The sequence below is a fragment of the Periplaneta americana genome, chromosome 7, assembly GCF_040183065.1.
Source record: "Periplaneta americana isolate PAMFEO1 chromosome 7, P.americana_PAMFEO1_priV1, whole genome shotgun sequence".
Classification (NCBI taxonomy): domain Eukaryota; kingdom Metazoa; phylum Arthropoda; class Insecta; order Blattodea; family Blattidae; genus Periplaneta; species Periplaneta americana.
In genome coordinates, this window is record NC_091123.1 from 84,931,835 (window position 1) to 84,958,367 (window position 26,533).

Consider the following 26,533-nt stretch of genomic DNA (forward strand, 5'->3'; position numbering starts at 1 on the left):
TGAATTATGCCAACAGGATGTGTGTTAGTTCAAATTTAGAAGATTAAGTCAAATGTCATTTTCTTGCATGTTCGTAAAAATAATATTCTAACAAAAAAATTGAAATTTTTATGTGTTACCCGATAATTCATACAACTCTTGTACTGTACGTGATTGCGCGAAGGGGATGTTAGCTGCTGCCATCTATGATACGCAAAATCGGCAGCATAGAGCAGGCAGTTAACAACGAGACGCTAGGCGAAGGGATCCAGGCGGCGGTGTTACAAACTAATAAGATTGTGAAACACAATTTACAAGCATTTGTAAACTTTTGCTTGTTATTTGTAAATTGTTAATTTGTAATTTGTAAGGATTGTGAAACGGGCCCATATGTTCGGGTTTTCTATTTCAGTATATGGAGCTCAGTGAATTATTATATAATAACTTTATTGCGTATCATAGCTAAGTTTTATTTAGTATAATGTGTCCATAAGTTCCCTTTACTTCTTGTTGCATAATAGCCTATGTTGCAGAAATAATAACAAAACTGTGTTATTTTAATGTGAAGAGAATTTTACATATATTAATCCATGCTACCATAGAGGCATCTGGTGTAGTAAAAAACAAATAAGTTAAGCGACGTCAGAAGATACGAGTTCATCAGAGTCGTCTGTCAATAAGCACAAGTACACGTGAATATGTGGTGTGTGAATACTTTGTGTTAGAAGATATTGTAACGAAAGGGGGTGTTATACTTATATTTCTCACTGTAGTAGGACTACGGACGTTATTTACAATGAAACTAAGTAAGTAGTGAACATCAAAACAAATTTTGCATGTGTTAAAATATCTAAAAGCGAAATGTTCGGAGATACTTGCTGACGTTCTAAAAGCCTATCCCGAATTAATTTTTTCTCCTTTAAGCTATTTACGCAATTGTCAGTGGGATAAATCGCAATAAAGAGAACGCCAGTAGGGGAAGTTATCCCCAACCACATGAAATGTGCATTTGACAGAATACTCACCGACCACATAGAGTGTTTGGTGAGCTAGTAGGGAAAAAGTGGAAGGGGTGGTGGGCGGAGCTTCTACGTTGTGCTTATTGCGATTTTCCCTGTCAGTGCTATATGATATTTTCCCGGAAAGATACAAATACTGAATAGTAAAACCAATATGGAGTGAAACTTAGGTATCCCCCACACTCCACACGGGAGAGAAAATGTAAAATAATTTTCACATTCCTCGGCCTCATATCACGTAAATCGAAAATTAGTGGCTCGAAAATATTGAGAATAGGACGCATGTTTATATGACATTTTTTTTCGATTAATACACACACACCTAAACTGAGCTCTAACCTCAGGGGAAATGCCACTGCCCCTGTTCGGAAGCGCGCCCGATATCTCAAGCGACCAACACGTAGAAACAAACCAAACCTCGTTAACTTGGTAATAGACCTGCAAGAAAATTACTTTTTCAGGCCGTAACAGTTCTTTTGGGACTAGTACTTGACAGGATGATGATGATAATATTGTGTGTATATATATATATATATATATATATATATATATATATATATATATATATATATACTGGCATTCGCCGTATTAGGTTTTCGCCATATATATATATTTTTGCATTTGTCAAAAATTCTGGGACACAACCTGAACACCAGAGAAATTCAGAAATTGATTTGGAATAACTTCACATTTAGTCATAACTTTGGCTTGCATTTCTTGTCCATCCAGAAGAGGTATAGGCTAACTTACCTGTACTTGGAATCAAATCAAACATACATTTCCATGGGCCTAGTATATGAATACTGAAACTTTTTAGCAGAGGTAGAAAAAAACTTAACATGTGATGCTAGTGCATATTTGACATGTTTTACTTGTGAATGTTAAGATTTATATCTTTGTAATTAATGTGAATTAAAATTACATATTTTCAGAATTAGGAGAAGATATGATGGATGGATCTTCAAGTGGAGACGAGAATGAAGATGTGATAAGCGACAGTGACAGTGATACAAGTAGTTCTACTGACATCAACGATGACAGTGAGCAAAGTGGTATTGGAGTTAATAACGACACTGAAACAAGACAAGACAATGTAGAAAGATTAGACAGTGAAGTTAAAATAGAAAACGAAGAAGATGATGATGTTTTGAAAGCTCTTATGAGAGAACGAACAAAATGCAGGGAACATCCACCAGATATCCATTCAGATGACTTCGTTGTAGATATTTCCTTTCATCCAGAAGAAAATATTATAGCAGCTGCAACTATAACAGGAGATGTAATTTTGTGAGTTATGGTATTGATAGCAGTAAGACATTACCAGTAATCTTTTCTTAAAACTATCAGAATTACATAATAAGCAAAGTTTTAGACCATTTGTTTCAATACAGTTTGTGAGGCCTTCAAAGTAGGCCTATTCAATAAATTAATATAAACTTGAATAAACCATACTAATTTATTTTGCAGCACACGAGAAATGTATCATTTAAAAAAGTGTTACGAAATGAAATAGAGTATACTCTCAGGAAGCTGATGGGAGAACTGTATGCCCACCCCAAATGCTGTCGATTTTGTGTAGAAATAGTGTGTTAGTTGGGAGGCTGGAGGGAAAAAGACCTTTGGGGAGGCCGAGACGTAGATGGGAGGTGGAATATGATTGTAGAGACTGGATTAATCTTGCTTAGGATAGGGACTGATGGCGGGCTTATGTGAGGGCGGCAATGAGGGCAGGTTCCTTAAAAGCCATAAGTAAGTAAGGAATTGTTTCTCAGACCAATTGATGTATTATAACCACATGAGTTCTGAGATTTGTACATTACTCTTGTAGCATTATCAATCTATGCAAAGGATATTTTGGATATTCTACACTACGATTACATATTGCACAGCAAATTATAGCTGCATATAGATAGAATAGAGGAAAAAAGGATCGTTATCCTCTCATCAAAATCCTCTAATGATGTCACAGATTTTGAGGCTGTCATAGACCTAGGTCTACCTGTCACAGACCTCGCTGTACCTATCCCTGGTATTTGCATTAGTCCACCCTTTTCGTTTTTCAGATGTTGCCGTAATGGCAAGTTGTTACTGTTATTAGAATTGGCACTTGTAACTTCTGAGCGGTAAAAAAATAACGTGTACTGTAACCAACAAACAAAATAAATGGGAACACATTAACACATAATATTCTAACTGTAATTTTTCTGCTAATTTTGTGTGTCGCAATGTATGTAATATAGTGAATAAAAAAGAGTGTGTACTATTTCATTTGGTAGGTTATTTAAGTGATTTTATTATATTTAAGTTACTTTGTGCTGTGAGTTGGTGTAGATTAATTCAAGTTTCACCGCAACCATTATGCAGGGTTGGGACTTTACGCGTAAAAAAAGGTCATTTCCATAACAGTAAAATACGCGTAGATAATGCGTAATTAACGCAATAAATGTAAAATACGTAAAAACACCTCCAAGAACTTTTATTTTTAGTCTCTCTTTGTTCAGTTTGTGATGAAAATTTACAGTTTGAACTGCCAACAAACCTAGCTTATAACTCGAGGCTACCAATTAATGTTAAACAAAAATGAAGACCTTAAGAATATTTTGCAATACATAAGGGCGCAAATAACCATATTAGCTGACGTGTCCTTTTTAAACCCCACTAACTAACTAACTAATTTTGCAATACATACTGGATGAAGTGAAAGGTTTCTACGATCAACAAAGATAATAATGCCAGTGGAAGCGAATATGGAAAAAATAAGTTTATTAATGATCTGACATACAAAGAGTCTATTCAGCCATGCTTACCACTCTTTGATGATTAGTCATTTACTACATAATATTTGGAAAATTATTACATTTAATGAGTTATTATGTTCAATCATAATATTTACCTTACTGTTATACTATAAAAAGGCCTTTATCATTAGAATCGTTTATTTTTAAAATCCCACATGTAACAAAAACAAAACTTTCGAGAAATCAATAAAAACTGTTTAGTTAAATATTCTTTAATTGTCGAAATGTATGTAACAAGTGATATTAGTTGCTAAATGTTAGGTTTATTAGTTGTGTTTTATAATATACGTATGTGTATAATGTAAAAAAAAAAAATATATGATGTTATGGGGGTTTTCCGAGAAACAACCTGAAAGTAAGCAAAGCATTGCTATTTTTCTAAGTACTAGAATGAATGAACGTAAGTATGAACAAATGTTATAATCTATGTAAAAACTACTGTGTAAAATCACAAAAAAAAAAAAAAAAATTTTTCTGCTGCAACAGACATTTTTCTTATCAGGACTTAAAAGAAATGAAGTACCTAATTGATGTTTAGATTGTCAGAATCAATAAATATTAGTTTATTACTCCGCATATAAAACCGTTTTCTACATTACGTATTTTACATGTAAATTACACGTAAAATACATACAGGTAATTTACTCTCCCAACCCTGTCAGTATTTAAGGGAGCTTTCATAGACATTTCGCTAGCCTGTGCTACGAGCATGCTAAACTAGCCGCGAATATTGACTGGTTACTTGTACAGGATTCATATCATATCATATTGCTAACACTGGTTTATGAATACGAAAAACGTTAGTTCGCTGATCATCCACCGGAAGCCTGTGCTGAGAATGTCTATGAATATGGCCCTAAATGTTTTAGAAAGTAATCTAAATGACATTTAAACATTCAAACTCACAACAAGATTTTAGAGTAATTTTAAGTTATATTAGGTACGGTACACTTTTACTACATCATACTATTTTTGACCAATAAAATGGTACCAAAGGACGTCTTTCAACCAATCATGGCTGCTTATCGCACATTTTTATCACTTCCCTAGCATTTGTTTATCACTAACCTAGTATTTGTTTCTTTATTTGCCAACATTTCAAACTGCAAATTCTTTACAGTACAATAAAACATGCTTTGCGATCGTAATTTGTTTCCCGCATAGATAGGTGACTGAAAATGGTGACTCCAAACATTTTGGTGAAGGTAACATTAGTGAAATATAATTTTAGTAAGTCAATTAATATCTTTTTTTTTGTGTGAGAGTACTTTATTTCTTCTAATCTTTATAATTTTCTTCTGCTTTTATCACCTCCCTACCATTTGTTTGTTTGTTTGTTTGTTTGTTTGCCAACATTTCAAAGTGCAAATTCTTTACGGTACTATCTGAGAAGATAAAAAAGAGGGTGGTACCACAGTCTAGTATATACAGTCATGATCCTCGCCGGCCACCATTGCATGCAGAATGCCCACCACATCATCACAGCCATTTTCACCTCTCCATCCCCGCTGTTTTGCCACATCTGCCACAATGGCGGGATTGATTTGTTAAGGATACCTTGCTAGGTTACATTCCTCTTCCTCTTCTAGTTTTTATATACATTATTAGGTTAAGTATCATAGGCTTATAACTCCCGTCTCACCAGCGGGGATCTTTCGCTTAACCCAATTATGAAGGGCGACGTTTCAACCATATAAATTAGTTGGAATGCATAAAGAGTAACATATATTTCTCTAAAATGTAGTGCAATTGCATTAATAAAATTTAAAACAATGATTATGAAACACTTCAAACATAATTCACTTGCGAGTTAAGGTGTAATATTATTTTTGGTGTGAAAATTATGTTGTTCGTATGTGTAATACCTGCCTTTATTTCGATTAAATATTGCGAAATTCTTGTACATTCATTTATGCATGATTCATTAATTTTCTTTGCACCGCATGGTTATTTAGATGTTGAAATTATGTGTTATGTTTACTGTACCAGTTGTCCCTTTCTGTCTAATTTTAGTGGTCTCCAATGCCCTGCCATTACATATGTATGTTATATCATATGGAAATTATAGATTATGTTTACTATATTTATCTTGTATTCCTATATTCGCAATTATACATTATACCCTGCACATTCAGTTTGTCTCTATTTTAATCTACAATTGAGCAGTGAATTACTGTATTTATCTACTACCTAAGAGACGAAGTAACACAATCGTACATACACTAATTTCATAGGAGTGGTATGGTAAATTTTCTGTCTACAATTAAGGAAGGTAGATGTGCTAAATTAAAATCACAATATAAATTCTTTTTTTTATTAAACCTCAAAATTGCTTCAATTCTAAACTTAAAATAATGTTGATGCGAACAGATTATGTTAACATGTAAAATTCTCTTCATATTAAAATAACACAATTTTGTAATTATTTCTGCAACATATTATGCAACAAGAAGTAAACGGAAGTTATGGACCATTACGCTAAATATAACTTAGCAATGATACGCAATAAAGTTATAATATAATATTTCACTTACCTCCATACACTAAAATAGAGAACCTGAACATATATTACGACGATTAGGTTAAATCAATCGAAAAGGCATTGACTGTTCCATATTTCGCATTGTTGTGAAAAGATGTGTAAACTGTGAAATGTTTGTTATCGGTTGTAATAACTGTAAATGGCTAAAATACTCATACAATAATTTGAATAATAATATGGGACAAGGAGATGTTTGTAGCACTATAAATTGTAAGAAAAAGAGGTCAGAGTTATCCTTCTTCCGAAAGGTCCAGGAAGGTGAGTTTATAAAATATAATATATACTTTATGAAACTAATATATGAACCTTATGTATTTCATATTTCAATAGTGGAAGGAAGATGTTAATTTTTTTCAAAAGAACAAGATACCGAAAGTATAATACATTTTATCGTTTGCTAGAGAAAGAGTCTGTGATGAGGTGATAGTAGCGATCCTGGTGGTTAGCAACTATCAATGGAAGCATATTTAGTAAGTATTGAGCTTTGTGACTGTATATACTAGACTGTGGTGGTACTATAAAACAAGCTTTGCGATCATCATTTGTTTACAGTATAGACAGTCAACTGAAAATAGCGGCTCCGTTCAAACGTTTTTGTGAAGCTAACATTAGTGAAATAGAATTTCAGTAAGTCAATTAATATTTTATTGTATTAGAGCACTTTGTTTCTTCTAATCTTTATATATGTTCTTCTAATCATTAATAGTCAATTAAATCCCACTCGAGTTTTGATTTTCTCTAGATAAATCAAAACCTCTAGTGAGATTACTGTTCAATACACCGCTCTATGATTATTAATGATTATTAGAGGAGAAAAATTCGCTCTGGCGCTGGCGATCGAACCTGGGTCCTTGGTTCTACGTACCACGTGCTCTGACCACTGAGCTACACCGAAGTTCAATCCACAGCACCGGATCGAATCCCTCTCCTCTAATGTTTTCCTTTTATGGCCTGACTCCAAGTTCGACATATATGAAGAGTCCACTGCAAGAATGATGGATGTTACTTTCTTGTCGAAAATGAACCAAGACTGTCAATGCATAGCTTAAGACATATAGAATGTACATAGAGAGTTATATGGCATTAACACTGATAGTCATTGTCCAGTAATGTTTGGAAAATCACAGTTAAGCTTTGAGCGTTGAGCATTTCAAACTTTCAAGTGCTTCTACTGCAAAATGTATTCCAAATGACATCCATCATTCTTGCAGTGGACTCTTCATATGTTGACATATATTAAGTCATCTGCCATTATGAAAGGAGCGCACTCAACTGAGTGATTTGGTGACTGGGATTCCACAGTAATATGCACTGTTGGGCGAAGAATCTATGTAAAGATTAATTTGCACTTTGAGTGCACACAACTCTGTGTGACTTGGATTGTGGTTTTCTGTTAATGTACCTACAGTGACATATATACTGTATTATGCAAATCTGACTTTCAGGTATAGCTTCCAGTGAAGCAGACTTGAATAATTTCAAGGGAAAAATTGTTCTGGGGCCAGGTATCGATCCCAGAACCTTTGGCTGAGCACGCAAACACTCTACCAAAGTTGGGTTTCTGGTGTCTTGTCAGCCCACTTTAGGTGTGTGGATATAAAGGGAAAAATTGAGACAGTGTCGGTTGCAGTTCCTGGATAGCTCAGTTTGTAGAGTGTTGGTGCATTCAGCCAAAGGTCCCAGAATCGATACCCGGCCTGGAACAATTTTTTCTTGAAATTATTCAAGTCAGCTTCACAGGGAGCTATATCTGAAAGCCAGATTTGCATAGGATATGGCCATTTGGTAAGTATGCATATGCAGTACCATAATTTTATTTGACAATTAATTGTTGTTTATATGTAGCTTTGGGAGAAATGCGATATACTATAAAAATTTTTTTTATTATTATTATTTCAAAGAAATTTTAATGTCAAAATGTGGGAAATTTATCTAGAATGTAGTGCATATTTTGTACTACATTCCGTTACAGTCCAATGGATGGCTCAAAGATTAGGCTAATTGTATATCCCTCCAAAAAGGTGAACAGGAAAAAGTTGAGCAGTTAGATAATTCTTATATAGTCAGTATCTTTGTATGAATATATAAACATACAGGTGTGGAATCAGTTATTGCATACAGTTTGTTGTATACATCTTCATATATAACAGAAGTTTTTATTGTTAGCATGTGAAATGTAGACTTATGATGAAAAATGTGATTTACTTAGGATTCTTATCTTAAAATTCAAGGCCTACTTTCATAAGAGAACCTATTACTGTATACTAAACTTTTATTTTATTTATTTTCCCTTATTATTGTGTATTTTTCTTTCAGGCATAAGTACACAAATGAAAGCACAGAGGTAATAAATACATTGGAGGTGCATACAAAGGCGTGTAGAGCTGTAGAGTTCAGCAAGGATGGGAATACTCTGTTTTCTACGTCAAAGGATAAGTCTATTGTGCTCTGTGATGTAAACATTGGAAGAATGAAGCTATTTTATGATAACGCACATGAGTAAGTTGCATATTAACACTGAAGTTCAGTGAGCATGCCTTTATTAAATTTGAAGCTAACTAGTAATTTAATAATTAATTTTATGTGGAATATCACATATCGAAACTGATTGATCACCATATAGGCCTAATTAAACTTCGTTTCTTTGCCACCTTTCTAAACCCAACATTTCACTTTAGCAGTGTAATTATGAGATATAAATTTCATTACAGTGATTAATTTAAAATTCTTAATTTTTTGTTTTAGGAATCCTTTATATTGTTTGTTGATTTTGGATGAAAATCGCATAGCATCAGGTGATGATAATGGAGTGGTAAAATGTAAGTATATGCGATATTTACAATTTAAATATTATAGTTGGGTTGTATCACAGTTTTTCAATACTTAATATTTTGAGCTTTTATATTCAGTTTATACCGAGCAGGATGATCGAGGCAGTATCACCTTGGACTCGCATTTGGGAGGTCTGGGTTTAAATCCTAAGGCGGCTAAATATATATAAATGACACTGAGGGGGGGGGGAATTAAACGCAGAATCAATATGGGAAATGCCTATTATTATTCGGTTGATAAGCTTTTGTCATCCAGTCTGCTCTCAGAAAAAGCTGAAAATTAGAATTTATAAAACAATTATATTACTGGTTGTTCTGTATGGTTGTGGAACTTAGATTCTCACTTTGAGAGAGGTACAGAGGTTAAGGGTGTTCGAGATTAAGGTGCTTACTAAAATATTTGTGACTAAGAGGGATGAAGTTACAGGAGAATGGAGAAAAAAGTTACAGAACACAGAACTGCATGTATTGTATTCACCTGACATAATTAGGAACTTTAAATCCAGGGGCAGGGCATGTAGCATGTATGGACGAATCCAGAAATGCATATAGAGTGTTAGTTGGGAGGCCAGAGGGAAAAAGACCTTTGGGGAGGCCGAGACGTAGATGGGAGGATAATATTAAAATGGATTTGAGGGAGGTGAGATATGATGAAATTGGATTAATCTTGCTCAGGATAGAGACCAATGGCAGGCTTATATGAGGGAGGCAATGAACCTGTGGGTTCCTTAAAAGCCATAAATAAGTAAGTTATTTACTTTGGCACACACATAAATGATAATTTATAGGTCATTCTTTGCAGAAATCAGAGGCTTAAAAATTTGTGGGTTAGGCAACTCTGGCACTGAGCCACTCAAATATTAGCTACAGTTAAGGGTGATGATGACAATGATAGTAATAAAAATGAAGAGGGCAGGTGTCGTTTTTTTATTGGTAGAAACTACATTATACTGTGGAGGAGGAATTACCAGTGATAAAGAAGTTCAGGACAGAGGGTAGGAAGATGTATTATCTGGACGAGACATGGATTAATGCTGAATACACAGTAAAAAAGGCATGGGTCGACGAGACTGTTAACTTCTGGAAAGCAGGCCCTTCTTGTTGGGTAATACATTAGACTCAAGAAACCAACTGGGAAAGTGAAGAGACTTATAATTCTTATATTGGCAATGAAGGTTTCGTTCCTCAAGGTAAGCTAGTATTCAAATCGAAGTTCAGTAGAGACTAACGTGAAGAAATGGACAGTTTGAGGTTTGAAACTTGGTTTAGTGAAGTGTTGCCTTACCTTACCCCAAACAGTGTTGTTGTAATGGATAACATGCCTTACCATATTGTTATGATGGATAGAATCCCGAGGATGTCATGGACCAAGGACTGGGCTAAAAGCAGAAGAAACATTGCTTATGAGTCACATGTTAAAAAAGAACTCGATCTGATACCAGCAGCAGTGAAAAATGCATCTTGTGTTTGCAAGGTGGACAAAATGGCTGAAACTTCAGAAGACATGTGTTACAATTGTCTCCCTACCATTGTAATCTCAATCCCATTGAACTGCTCTGGAATCAAATTAAAGGGCATGTGGTTCGTAATAACAAGATATGGAACATGTCACTGCTGCTGAGAAATGTTCTAAAAACAATTCTTCACTAAATCCTCCAAGTAGATGTTTAACAGGGTAGGAGATAAAGGGGCATCCTTGACGTACTCCTCTCCATATTTCACTTCCTTCTGACATTCCTTCCCCTATCCTGACTTTGACTCGTTTCATATAAAGATTACTGAACAGCCTCCTCTCATTCCAATCCACACCTATTTTCTTTAGGATCCCCATCAGTTTATTCCAATTCACTCTGTCAGATGCTTTTTCTAGGTCCACAAATACTATATACACTTCTTTATTCTGCTCTAAGTATTTCGCCAATTGTTCAGAGCAGTCCAATTGCATCTCTCGTACCTTTTCCCTTCTTGAAGCCAAACTGTTCTTCCAGCTTAGAATATAAACATTGAATCAGTATTCGCAGGAGAATCTTCGCTGAGTGTGATATCAAGCTGATAGTCCTGAACTCATTACATTTCTTGGCATTATTTTTCTTTGGTATTGGAAGCAACACTGTCTCCGTAAAATCTTCAGACCATTGGCCTTTCTCATATATTTCGTTGCATATCATACAATTTCTTTCTTGTCTTCAACCAAGCATTTCACTAATTTAATGGAGATTCCATCTACTCCTGTTGCTTTCCCATTCTTCATTTCCCTAAGCGCTAGTTCATCTTCTTCCTTTAAAATAGAAAATAACTATCATCTTGTGATAACTAACCATATTAAACTCGCTGAATATTTATCTTTTAATGTGCCAATTGATATAAACAGCAATAAAAATGAAATATAAACATTTTAGTGTGGAAATATAGATTACTAGTATAAATTTTCAATACTTTGTGTTGAAAGTGAATTAGTCAAACGTTTGTGACATGGACTGTAGCATATTTTCTTTCCTGATGATACAGAGTGTGAGAAAAGGGATAAGGACTATCAACCAAACTGAATTGTGGGTTTGGTATACTCACAGATAATCTTTTTAAACCATTATTGTCATCGGCTTCCATGACTACCCAACAGTTGCAGTTAATTTGCCAAGAGTAGGTATAACCAATAAGATACCCATGTAGAGTAAGAATAAGGGCTCACTTCGAATCTCTGTTCTTTATTTTCTTTTATGGTATCCTGTCATGTTGTTTTTTTATCATCATTATATTGATGCTCTCTCATTGAATTTCATGTATGTTTAGAACATTTCTTGTCTATACTGAGCTGTTGTAAGTCCATGGGTTGGTGTAAGTGAGAAATGTACTTAAACTTATGTGAAATTCAATAGATTATAATCAGCATGCTGATGATATAGATTTTTCAAGAGTAGAAAATAATAAAGTAAATAAAAGGGGAGGGAAAAGTTGAAAGGGAGATTTGAACTGAGACCCTCTCTTAAACTATACCAGTGGTTCCCAACCTTTCTTGACTGACGACACACTTTACTGAACGCCCAAGATATCACAAGACACTTATTTGATTTTATTAACAATAATAACCAATGGCGATGGAACTCTTTGTAGAATATTATATAGCAGACGGGAAGATGATTACTGTTCACTGCACGGGAATTTTGTAGTTTTTAACCTCGTTTTCGTCCAACTAAGACTTTCAAGATATAAGTTGAATTCAAAGAAAAGTTATATTAAAAACATAGTTATTCACACATATTTCGGTTCTGCCAGAAAAAAAAGCACTGATAATTTCTATGTAGTGTCGGACATCCAGTGTTGTAGATAGGTTGATGTTAACATGCAATCGAAAATTCTAAAAGAACAAGCAGCAACTTAAGTGCCATTAGAAAAAAACAATGATATGTGTCAAAAAGTCCAGCCTATCTATGCTGAATGTCTGATAAAGGATTTTTATTATCGTTTTTGAAAACTCTCCTATTTAAATTAATGTGAAGTCTGTGGGTTGCACAGAGTTTCTCTATACTTGGCCTTATGGTGGAAAAACTGAACTGAGCATTGTTGCAGGTGTTCATGTTTCTTTGGTACAGTCGGTCTCAAAATAAAGTGTACCATATCAAAGATATGGCTTACAATTTATTTTTGAATTCCAAAATTTCACAACACACTCCATGGAGCTGCTTGACACACTGGTTGGGAACCCCTGAACTAAATTATATCATCACTTTTCCAGCTACCCAGTTTTCTGTTAAGTACAGGTAGAGAAACCTCACAACAGTGTAAGGTTTTATTTTTTTTATATAGCGGCTCACTCTCTCATCTATAATCTGAGTGTGTGTGAGTTTATGCTCCAGATCTTAAAATTTAATGAGGTTAATTAAAACATCGCGTTTTCCATTGGCAATTATCCTTATCAGTAAGTGTGTTAGTTATGTTCATAAAAACAAAAGATGTGTGAATTGTATTATAGAATTGTCAGGTTTGTTGTCTCCATTGTTTTCAGTGTGGGATCTAAGAAAGAAAGACCCAATATGGTCTTTGAAAGAAATGGATGATTATGTGAGCTGTATGATCTCAACAGAAGCCAAGAAATACCTTGTTTGTGCTAGTGGTGATGGAACTATCACCTCAATAGATATTGGTGCTCGAAAACTGCATATACAGGTAACATTTAATTAGTTTATAAGTGCAAGTTGGTGTTAGTTTGTCTTTTAAAGGAATGAATTTAAAAATGTACATATTAATAGCATCCTACTGCTTGAACACTCTTGAGACAGAATTTTCCATTGTAACCATTGTAAACCATCGGGATGAACAGTGTTTTAGGAATTGATGGTTTGGAACACGAACCTCATCTTGAATTAGTGTTAGATCCTCCCACCTTGATGTCCAACCATAAAAGAAATTGTATAAAGCAACAATCAGATCAAAAGCATCTGTTCCTAATTGTGACAAACCTTTTTTTAAAAATAGTATGCAAAATATGGATATTACAAAATCCCAGATCAACAAACTTCTGATTGCGCAACATCAAGATTTCCTCATTCATTAGCATGTTAACAGTCTTGTTTACATTGGGACCATCTGAACCAAGCGTAAGTAACTTTGACAGTGGAAGATTTGCATTATCAATAGCATTTTTAATTTTTTTTTTTATGTTGACACTTTTGGCTTTCCCCATGAACTAGGTTTGTAAGTAAGATTAACCACTTTATTCTGTTTATTAGACCGATAGTGTACATTAGTGTAACCACTTGGATTTGTGGTTTCGTCATAACAGAGAGTATAAAAATTGTATTTAAATACCATTAGAAAGTTACTGTTTGAAATGTGGGAAAAGAGCTTATGTTAAAAACATAATTTACTGTAGTTTGGCTCAAACCAAGAAATGAATTCAGAACACCTCAAAATCTGTGCTTCATTGGCTGACCATGACAATATCTTTGAGAAATATTGGAGTGCAAGAGGTCAAATGCCTGGCATTAGAAAACAACAACAACTTTAGTTCGGCTGAGAGAAAAACCCTGAGGAACAGATTTAGGAAAAATAGCTTCAAATACATACCAATAAGACAATAAAATACACAATTTGGTCAATTTTCAGCAGTGTTCATTAAAGTTAATAAAATGCAATAAAATTAAAAACAATACAACATTGTATGAACATGTGTGCAAATTGTGTATTTTATGGTCAAATATGGCGAGTGAAGAAATGTTGGTCAACTCATACCATGATTTATGACTCAAAGCACACGTGTTCAAACAACTGTTGTATTGTTTTTTAAATTATACTGCATTTTATGAACTTTAATGAACACTGTTGAAAATTGACCAAATTGTGTATTTTATTGTGAAATATGGCTAGTGAAGAAATGTTGTTCAATTTATACTATGATTTACGACTCAAAATAGAATTCTTAAATAAGAAAATATGGTTCAACAAAACTTGTTTAAAAGAAGGATTTAAACCTAAATATGTAAATGTTAAACCAAATAAAGACTCCATAGGATCCCAACACACACTCAAACAATGCACAAAAATTTGGATCCAAAATGAAATCAAAACTATGCACATTTAGAAAGATGACTTCAATTTGAAATTGTATAATTGTCATTTGAATATAATCAATAGTTTACATCCAGTATAATGGCAACTAATTCAGAAAGAAATTTTTCAATGTATAAGCAAAAAGGTAAGGTTTCAATATCTCAAATTAAAAAAGAAAATTCAGAATTTAAGATCAATTCAAAAACCAAAACAAGAAAAAACTAATAAGGATTCTTCGATACAACATTCCTTTCATGACAGAATTATCAATTTGCCAAAAATTGTATTTGACCACAATGAAACTAATTTGTTAAAGAGTGGACAAAAGTACAATTTGGATGACAACAAAATCAAATCAATCCAACAACTTATCATAGATTCTGAAATTACCTTACAGAAACTTAATGTACCCCAAAGGAATATAGTTACACAAAATAGCAAACAAAATTAATAAAATACAATCCACCATTAATCAAAATAAGAATTCAGTCTCCAGCAATATAAATAAGCAAACAGTGAAGAAGCTTTGTAAAAAAAAAAGTACACATATTCATACAACTGTTGTATTGTTTCTGTTCCTGTCACTTCTATTATTGCATATTGATTTGAAGGTCCATTATTCCATTGTGATGTTTACTGTTAAAGTCACCAACTATGATAAACTTGCGATCAGAGTTGTTCTATATCATCCAATATTAGGTTTAGGCCTGGATGTATATATACATTGACAAGTGAAAATGAAATATTATTTTGAAGTAATAATTTTGTCCTAATGTATTCAATTTGGCCTTTAAATTGGTGTTTAGATTCAATTACATGAATGGAGTTGTGGATCATGGTAACAATACCTCCACCCCCTCTATCTTCACGAAACAGATTAAAAATTTTGTAGTCAGCAAATTTGTAAAATTTTAAAATATCAGCAATCTGAAAAGATTCTTGTATGCATATTATGGAAGGCTTTTTGTCCTGAACTTCTTGCTTTAATAAATCCATTTTGTTTCTTAAAGACCTAGAGTTCCATTGTAAAATTTTTAGAGTGTCTATATCTTTTTTGTTAATGTTGCCTTTTCGTTTTAATTCTCGGTCTTTAAATGTACTACCCAATGAGACATGGAATTTATTCTTTTTAGCCTCATTTTTTATATTACGGAGAATGAATTTTGCTTCTGCATTGGACTGACACCATACTTCAATCCTTTTAGTATTATATTTGCCTCTTTGTCTCATTATATGGTTCTTTTCAATAGACAAGGTGAGTACCCACGAGGCTCTCTTCTTACAAAGGAAAAATTTTACAGTCTGTACAAAAGAAACCAAATGACCTGGAAATGTACAAAAACTTGCCCAGACATGTTCAAACATTTTTAAAAAGAGCCAGAACAGGTCACATTGTCACTCAATTGTACCTACACCGATTTCACATTTCTGATAATCCTACTTGTCTGTGGTGTAATAATCATGATGAAGATCTGGAACACATTCTTCTATACTGTCCATCCATAAACCACAAAAGAAGTAGATTAAAATCATCAGTACCAGTTGCAGAAGACACAGCCCTGCAGCATATATTGACTGTACCCCACCTCTGGCTACTAGCAACAGGCATCTCTAATGAACACCAATCAAAATACCCCTCATTTCTCGTGAAAAACAACTGAATAGACTACAGTGGACTATAGTGGTCTTTATGTTGTCAATAAACAGCTGGATACATTAAGAAGTTTGATTCTATTATTGCATCCGTACATACATACAAGAGATACCCATTATTTCCGTTTCTGATTTATTTGAAACACTCCAGTTTGTGACCAACACAGGTTTCTTCACTCATCACTCAGTCTGTTCTGATGAAACTGAGTCATGATATGCTAGCAGACATGGCCACCACTAGAGCACAAGCGTATCATGTTTTTCCTGCTGAGGGCATCTTCATTGTCCTTTCAAACTCCTTGACATTATATCATCATCTTCGAGAAGATTAAGCCACATGACCTGTTATGGTCTCAGAGGGAAATTTTCATGCCGTTGTTTCCTTGGACGACTAGTGCTCTCTTCCCATGTGGCTGATAGTGGAGCATGACATTTGGTATTCTATGGGATCGGATATGTTGTAGATTATTCATCCAGTTATCCTGATATTGTTGTATACTCTGTATTGCAGAACTGCCTCATTCTGCCATTATATCTTTATTATGTTTGTGGTCCCATCTTATATATCCTGCTGTTGACCACATGGACCTCATTTCGTTAACTATTATTCTGCTTTCGTTTTTTTTTTTTCTAATTGTCCATGCCTCACTTCCATAACAAAGTACAGGTTTTGCCAAGGGATTATACAGGCATATTGTAGTAGCCTATGCCTCTGTAATAGGGATAGCTTCATTATGCTGTTAATGATTCTCATTATTTTAGAGTTACGGTAGTATAACTGTTAATAACTTAATGTAGAGGAAATGCTAGTGGGAACCCCACAACTGTACTGCTTTGGGCTAGCAACCCATTGCATGTTCTTTTGTAACTTTCAAGTCTCATTATAAGTACAGTATAAGATCTTATTAATCAGAATCAAGCAGATTGTGTTACATGTACCCCATTGCTATGGAAAAGGAATGGATCAGAAGTACATACTAATGTAATTTAGTATTATAAAACGTATTTCCATATGCCGTTATAGTTTCTTTCCTGTTTATTTTTCAGTCAGAAATGTATGAAGAGGAATTGACTTGCATAGGAACTATGAGAAGTGAAACAAAGTTGTTAGTCGGTTCTTCAAAAGGTATCTTTTACCTTTTCAACTGGGGTGAATTTGGATATCATAGTGATGCATTTCCTGGTCCGAAACTTGCTATCAATTGTCTTCTACCTGTGACTGAAAATATTGCAGTATGTGCAGGTGAAGATGGTGCTTTAAGGTAAGAAAAAGATTTTATATTAAAATTAATCTAGTTATTTTTTTTTTGTAATTTTAATATTACTTTATCTTAAGATTCTATATAATGAAGCCAGTGCAATCCATACTTGACTTAGTACAAGGAATGCTAATAAAATTAATGTACTATTTGGGAAGACTAAGAAAAAACTAAATCCAGTCATGTTATTAGTGTAATAGAAATTTATAATGCTAAAGCACCCAGTATAAATAATCTTAAGCACAAGGTTAAAGACTGGCTTACAAGTAACCCATTGTAGAATTTATCTGAATATTTTAATGCTCAAATTTTAATGTAAACTGCTTATTATGATGATGCCTGTTACACCTTGATGTATTTTATAGCTTAATAAATTTGAATTTCTTCAATTTTTATCTTTTCCAACGTCCCTCTTTCCTCATGTGACCATGTGAGGTAAGAAAACATTTTATTTGTGAATTTGACACATTAAAATAATAATTTGCTCTTGATTTTTAGGGCGACACATTTTTTCCCACATCGTCATCTTGGTGTGGTGGGACAACATCAATTTTCTGTGGAGTCACTCGACATCTCTGGAAGTGGAGAACTTATTGCTTCTTGTTCACATGATCAGACAATAAAATTTTGGAACATTAAATACTTTGAAGATATTCAAGTTGATGGCAAAAAAAAGGCTAAGAAGAAAGAAGTTAATCATAATCTTCCATCATCAAAGTGTAGCAATGCATCTGATTTTTTTTCAGAATTGTATTAAACAACTTTTTTCATCTTGAGCAGCATATATTGTTGCAATCATTGAGCAATCCTGTCTCCATTTTCTCGTAATTTCCATTTCTACTCCACTTCCCATTTTCCTTTCGCAAGCAATCTATTTATGTAATCAACTCTGTGCAAATGAAATATGATACAGCTATGGAGTTTATGGTATTAAATTTGGAGCATTGCATAACCTGTGTGTGCTTGCTGCTTTTATAATTACACTGTTAACGTATATTTATGATTGTCTCGAAAGTAAAATCCAGTCTGCGATATCACTTAAAGTATTTGAGAAAATCGAGACCACATGTCGCAGATAATCCTAGCCAAACATTTAACCTACTTCTATGACATGCTAGAAGTTGGGATTTAGAGGGTGGCATTAACAGTTTTCAGTAACTAATAGTTTCATTATTTTTGCTTTTGTGGTGTACAGTTGTTTGGTGCTGTATGTATTTTGTGTATTACTTCTAGGCTTTGTCTTTTTAAATTACGTATTGAATTTAACTATGTTCAAATGAAAGAGTAATTTAAATACTGGTCGAGAAAAAATCTTCACTGCACTGGTTATTGTAATTTTTGTATGTACGGGTGTGACAGTATTTTATTTATTTATAGTAAGTAAGCTGCTACAGTCAACCCATCTAGAGTTGACAAGGGGGTTTAAAGTCTACCGTTTTGTAGTTAACAGCTTGAAGTCCACATGCTGTTTTGCTGCATCAGTCGAGGTGGAGTTTCTGCATTACAAAACCTTGGATACAAGTAATGTGACACATCATACGCGATAGTTTTGTTCTATCATTGTTAGTATTAATCATTTACATGTCAATTACTAAATAATATTTAATTGTGGTGTGGAGTCGACCACCTAGCAGGACTGTGATACTTTGCTGTGCTTTATTGCACAGAGTCCTTCAGTTGCTACCAGTCATTTATAAACAGTGCTGATTGTGAGTGGTACATGTCCTAAAGATGTCCGAGAAATATAAAGATTTTCAGAAGGCTGTTGTTGATGTAAATTCTAATAAACTGTCCATCAGACAGGCATCCAATATTGTACGGGATCCCTAGAACAACTGTAGGAAATCATATTGCAAGTCAACATACGAGAAAACATGGCATTTAGTGAACATGAAGAGCAAATGATAGCAGAATACTTGATTACTGTGTCAGGATGGGAATTTTCATTTTCCAAGTTTGATTTGCGTGTGTTAGCAAAACATTATTTAGACAAAAGTGGAAAAACTATTGAAGTGTTCAAAAACAACTTTCCCAGGGAAGATTGGGCAGAGGCTGTGATACAAAGAAACAGTAGATCTACAAGAATATCCAGAAATATTCCTTCAAGAAGAGCTAAGAAAAATTCACCTGAAGGAGAGTGCTTCCCTTTTTCACTGAAAATGATAATAATATACACAAATGCACGCCATTTTGAAACATCGTGGCACAAAGGAACTTAACTCATCATTGCAGTGTGGCTGACACAGCCCCTGGAATCGGCAGAGCTCAGTTACTGTTATTTCTAATATGGTGGTTGACTCAAGGCCGAATGCCGGATTGAGTCGACCAGTTACATTATAATTTTTTACATAGCCAATTTCGTACTTCAGGAACAATTAATTATAGTTTATCAATCAGCAGAAAATTAAAAAAAAAAAAAAACTTGTAGGCCTATTTGTCGTTTATCAGGATTATTGCTAGAGGAAATTAGAAGTAAAAACAGATTGACGGTAATATATCCCGTAAATGTTTATTCATCAAACTCGTTTTGTTGTATCTGTGGAAAATTTACGAGAAATTTTCAACACATGTCATTATCTCCTGCTGTCAAAAAAATATGAATTAATGAGCCCTGAAACAAAAGCTGTTGAGTCCACCTCCAATAGTAACTGAGTTTCAAATGGATTTAAACTCTCAGAAGGGCCCTACACTGAACTACAAACTCAATTATTTTCCTTTGAATGGATTTTGTATCCTGATATAGAGCCCTTCCAAAAGAATCAATCTGTTTCACACTCAGTTACCATACAATTAGATGTGGACTTAATGGGTTACATTATACTTTGATGAAAACCAAGACCAGATTTGGGCACTACCACAGTGCACTCTACTATAAGGGAAAATGATTGTGGTGGGAATTGTGACGTCAGGAGACCAGAAAGCTGCGTGGAGCTCTACTAGGTCACAGCGGAATTAGGGTTTCCAATTCTAGAGGACGGAAATTCAGGACACATTTTGTTTAATAGTTCTTTGTTTGTTGAAATATAGTCAAAAAAATTCTCTACATGACATATTAAAGTTCGTCTTTACTAAGAGTTGTGATTTTACACGTTATAGCCTGACGTTCCTCTTGTCAGTTCAGAGATTCTTCATGTTCGAAAAAAACTCGTTCCACATGAGCATTGCTAATTGGAAGAGCATGTATGTGTTCAGCAATTTTCTTTAAGTTTGGCACACTACGTATCTTCAAAACAGTGTCCTGGCATTCTTGAGGAGTTGATAGATCTTTCAGTATCGACATCATCTCTCTCAATAGGCAATACTCTTGGTATGATGCACCACCATTTTCAAAGTCCAGTTCTATATTAACATGCAATATATTCACAATTTCAGTAAGGACACTGAATGTGAAAGTATCATTAAGACTTAGAAAAGTGATTTTCTTAAGAAGTGAAGAATCTTAAACTATTTTTCAAATAGTCAATGGCTCTCTGATACACATTCAGTACTTCCTTCTAAAGAGATGCACACCAGAATCACTCATTCAAATGCCAATTTACTACCAAGCCATGTCACCAACTCGCTGCTGTGTTCTATCCAAAGAGCTTACAATACTTACAAACTCTTTGCTTCTATTCATCAAACAATATATCATATAATTATAAAATGTCTTTGGTAGCCATTGCAAACTATGTCGGATCTCTAATAATGAAATATCAATACGAAATTTCAGAATATAATATTAAAATGAACAAAATTCCGGACATTAAGTGTCCTGTAAACAATTTAATTTTTTTCCTGCATAGAGGACTGATTTCCTGACAATTCAGAAAAGTTACCCTAAGTGGAATAAGTTTTAATTTCTGTGCATTTCTTTATCTTAGTTAAAAATACAGTCTACTGGGCTGTAAGAATAATAATTTTTGTACTGTGAAAAATGTTAAAAGTGAGTATGTGTCCTGTTTCAGTTAACCAAAAGAACAAGTGTTACATGAAGAGTGGGTGAAAAATATTTCTAGAAAAGATTGGGTTCCCTCTATTTCTAGTGTGTACAACATGAAGTTTTGTATAAAAATGCCAACTGCAAGGAGGAAGTGTTCGTGTATGACAGACCAAACTGAAACTGGTTTCTTTACGAACTATTTTCGATTGATTTACAGCATATCTCTCCAAGAAACTGCCGATAAAAGAAAAAATCCTGATGAAAGAGCTTCGGAAATTGAAGAAAGAATAAAAGTTGCTGAGGAAGGAGTATTGAAAAAGTAGTCACAAAATTGAAACAATTTGTGCAGGGAATTTCTGGTAAGATAGCAGATATTCCAATCAAGAATATGGGACTTAATTTTAAATTGCTCAATGATGAACTAGTTCTGTATGCAGTAAAATTTGACTCCCATGAATATTGAGTTTTAGTATAAAGTATCTGCATATTTAAATGATACAGAAGTTTGTTACACAGTTCTAAGTGTAATTATTGGACCACAACGGGTTTTAGAAAAATGAAGTTGTTTGCAAGTATCACTTAATGAAAATAGCAGTCCTCCACCTAGATACACTAGTGAAAAAAATCTATACTTCAGATCTTGACAGATGTTCTTATAAAATAACTATGAAGAAATGCTAGCTGATCAAGATGATATTTTCAGAATAAATTTCTCTAATTTTTATTTCCAAAAAAATTATTCTCCTAAGATGATATTAACAGCGTTCCTTATTTACATATAATTAAAAAAAGTGTTATGAAGCAATAGCGCGAACAAAATTCTGACTCTAATGCATCCCAAGTATCTTCAACTGACAGCTTGTTTACATATTTCACCAAATTATGTGAAGAAACATAACTGTTACATGAAAGTTATCGGTGACAAAGTGGTATATAAAAATGGGTTATATTGCAACTAGATGAGATATATGTTAATGAAGGAATATGTTACAGATCTGAAAAAGTCACGGGCTTTGCAGAAAATCACGATCACCTGAGAGAAGCAAAAACTGTTCTTGCTTACCTAATATCAATAGTATTTTTTTTCTTTCGAACATGTTGCCTTACATTTGGTGACAATCTCAGGATCAGAAATGGCTGGCATAACCGAGAAAGTTGTTTGACTTCTCGAGTATTGTAACTTCAAAATCTTGTGTGTCATTTCTGACAATAATAAGGAAGCCATGTTGTTTATACCCAGTGCTGACCATCTTGTGTACTACATTTATGACACTGTACATCTTTTAAACAATGTTAGAAATAATTGGATAAAAGCAGCTGAATTCAGTAGTCTGAGAGACATCTGTAAATAACATTTTGAAAAAAGGATACAAATTGAACTACAAAACTTTGTATCCTAGCAACCTAGAGAGGCAGCAAGTATTGCCTGGATAAAGTATAAAAGTACTAAAAATTTTAATGACCAGGAAGATTATATAAAGAAGAGAAATAGCTGTGAAAATATGGTGAAAGAGGTAAAAAAGAAATCATGGCGAGAGTTTGGAGAAAGTCTGGAAGAAAAATACAATAAGGATAATAAGGATTTCTGGAAAATATTGAGACACTCTAGAGCAGTGGTTGTCGCACTCGCTGAAATGTGCAAAGGGTACGTGGTGCTGTCCCGTGTGCACTGTCGTGCAACAGGGAGAGATAGAGAGCATACCCGCTAGCAGCTACGGAGTGCACCCTAATGCACTGCGTTTTCCGCGGGTAAGAGAGTCTAGCCCCAGTGTGCTCTGTGCTGACGACCCCTGCTCTAGAGGAAAATTTGGAAGAAGGGTAAGAAGTGTTAAAGAAAATACAATAAGGATAATAAGGATTTCTGGAAAATATTGAGACACTCTAGAGGAAAATTTGGAAGAAGGATAAGAAGTATTAAAGATAAGGAATATAATTTGAAAGTAGAGACAGAAGAGATGCTAAAAGTTTGGAGAGAGTACTTCAAAGAAAAGTTTAAAGATGTACAACAACCACACACAGGAGAAAATAAGGAAATAAATAGGAATAAATTGAATGAACAAGAAGAGGAAGAAGAACAAGAAATAGATGAATGGTAAGCAGAGGAAGCCATAGATAAAATGAAAACCGGGAAGGCAGCCGGGGAGGACATGGTGACTCCAGAGATGATTAAGGCTGGTGGCAGAGTATTGTTATGCCCCGCTAATTTAAGGGATAAATTACTGTGGTCAAACATACCAACTGTCATGAATTTCATAGCAAGTTTTACGGACAGCACCATGTATGTGCAAGTCCTTGATGAACAGTACGTGTTAGTAAGAAAGATGCGAGCATGTGGACTCGCATTGTCGAGCAGAATGCAAAGTCAGCTTTCTTCACCTTTATCTCCCACGTGCTAGGACGCGTGCATGATTAGATTGTTCCATAGTCCTCTCTTGCTTTGAAACCCATACAAAGTCATAAATACCAAGGGCCTCCATGACCCTTGGGCGTGACCCTTCCTCTTTCGAGTGTTCAGTTCGAACAGATCAGTCAGTTTTGTGACCGCAAGTCAGAAGACGGTGAGAAGCATGTAAGTCAACTAATCGAAGCCGGGACCATGGCGTCCGCCATCGTCAACACTACTTTCGTCGTATGTACTGTAAGTTAAAATATTTCATCATATACCAATTGCTACTAATGTCGAGAGAGATATACTAAATTCTACTAGTGTCAGAGTAATATACCACATAGAATATAATAAGGAAATATCAGTGCTTGAAATTCAGTGAACTGTGTATACTTCAAAGTTCTACTTTGATCGCATTTATTTAAGACATAATGGATTTTTCCGAGGTTTTTGAATGGTACTACCTCACGAGATATTTTGACGGGCAATATTATTATCAGTATTCTGGAATCCAAGCCGAATGGCACCTGAGTCAACAAACGCATGCATTGTTTCCGAAGTTTTTTCGACTAATTGCACCTTATGTACCCAAGCTAAGGCACTGAAGTTTCCATATTATTTCATCGTTTAATCAACTGCACTCAAATATAACCAATGATTTATTTTACCATTTTGTTTTCATTTAAACTCATGTAACTGAGTAGGTATGTCCTAGATTCTCTTTTATTGGTTGAGTAAAGTAAAGTCAAGTAAAGTAACACGAAATATATATATAACTTACTAGACCTGTTAAACATATTGCAACTATTCATAACATAGCTAAATGTATAACTCTTGTATATAAGAAAGTTTTACAATATATTATAGTATAACCAGTGAAGTGACTTATTTGATTTGATTAAGCTAATATTCTTCGAGCCTGATCCAACCTGTGATCCTGTTCTTGAATACGCAGTACCTAGTTAAGATAATAGTTCGACCATTACCATTCTGAAATATCCTGACGTAAACATAACAAACTGGTGTCAGAAATACCTTGACAAAAGTAATGCTCAGTAGGGCAGAACCACAACATAATAATTTGGTGTCAGAATTTAATCATAACATAACCATGACCGATAGCATCGGCCACAACAAAGTTGTGCCTAACAACAAGGCACAACAGTATCGATTGAGAAGATTACTGAGCTCTTCCAGACTGCGTGGCATGAAGGAATGTTTCCTGAGGATTGGCAGAGAATATCATCATTCCACTCTACAAAAAAGGTGATTCATCAAAGTGTGAAAATTATAGAGCAATATGCTTAACCAATGTGATTGCGAAACTACGCTCTAGAGTGTTAGAAAGAAGATTAAGAGTGTATGTCGAACCAGACATGGAAGAAGAACAAGCAGGTTTTAGACAAGAAGACAAACACAAGATCACATACACTCCATTAGAACTATAATAGATAAATGGTTAAACAGAGGAAAAGCAGCATATCTAGAATTCCTGGATTTACACTCAGCTTTTGATGAAGTTCCTAGAGAAGAGATGTGGAAAGCTTTGAGGAAGAAAGAAACCTCTAAGCTGATGAGAGCTATACAGTCGGTATTTCAAAAGGTATGGATGGGAAAATGTCAGATACATTTGACATGAAGAGAGGTATTAAGCAAGGGGACAGTTTAAGCCCACTACTATTTATATTTATGTAAAGCCAGAACGGATAAATCTGTAGTTGGCATGTGGAAAGTGAGACCAGTATATGTACTCGTACAGGCATTAGTATATGCAGATGATATTGTGCTCATAACAGATACAGAGAACAAACTACAAAAGGCAGTGACGGAATGGACGGAAACATTGGCAGAAAGGGGTATGAGAGTTAATATGAAGAAAAGTCAAGTTATGATGGTTACAAGGACGGAGGAACAGATGGAACATATGAATCATTCCACGTCAAATCGCAAAGCAATAAAACACGACCTTCTCATAAATGGTCGAATTTTTTTTCATGAATTCCAGACATCAAATAAGGAGACCTGTATTGCTTTATTTTCACAATTATTAATTATTTGTGTAGTTATGACTCTGAAATTATGCAAATTATGCGCGCACTGTTACATAAACTCACTTGGTACTCTGTGTCTACATATAATTGAGATTTGCGGTTTGGCACATTTGAAAGATTAAATACAACACTTTTTATTAGTTTAGGCTTATCACAAATAAATTTAAAACTTGGCCTAATTTTTTAATCATTTCTTTTTCAAAGCAAAATTACTATATTAAATAGCCAAATTAAATATCTGAAAAAAAAAAAAATATATATATATATATATATATATATATATATATAGACTTGTTCCCTGATATATTATCTGTAAACTATTGCATTTAGAAATGTGGGATCTCACACATACATTTTTAACAATTTATTTTCTGGAGGCACGCATGCGCTCGCTATTCCCAGCTAATGAACTGCTTGCTGCCATAGGCTAGAAGGCTCCTGCGGAAAGTTTTACGAAATCCCCCGTTGCATATAATAACTGATGTCGCCACAATACAAAACAAATGCATTCATTCATCAAATGATTAATACCTTAAGGAACAGTAA

General features: G+C 34.3%; 1 protein-coding gene across 3 annotated transcripts; it reads left to right on the forward strand.

Annotated features, from left to right (window-relative positions):
• Positions 1-287: 287 nt before the first annotated feature.
• On the forward strand, positions 288-18,410 carry LOC138703245 (WD repeat-containing protein 55 homolog). Of its 3 annotated transcripts, none has more exons than XM_069830973.1 (7): positions 288-682; positions 1,931-2,285; positions 8,655-8,837; positions 9,084-9,157; positions 13,173-13,333; positions 17,417-17,631; positions 18,127-18,410. In XM_069830973.1, exons 2-7 carry the CDS (start codon positions 1,945-1,947, stop codon positions 18,383-18,385), a joined length of 1,233 nt encoding a protein of 410 aa, XP_069687074.1. In that variant the 5' UTR covers positions 288-682; positions 1,931-1,944; the 3' UTR covers positions 18,386-18,410. The 3 variants fall into 3 exon arrangements, with proteins under 3 accessions (XP_069687074.1, XP_069687073.1, XP_069687072.1); XM_069830972.1 differs by having other exon boundaries at positions 288-665; XM_069830971.1 differs by having other exon boundaries at positions 291-785.
• Positions 18,411-26,533: the final 8,123 nt, after the last annotated feature.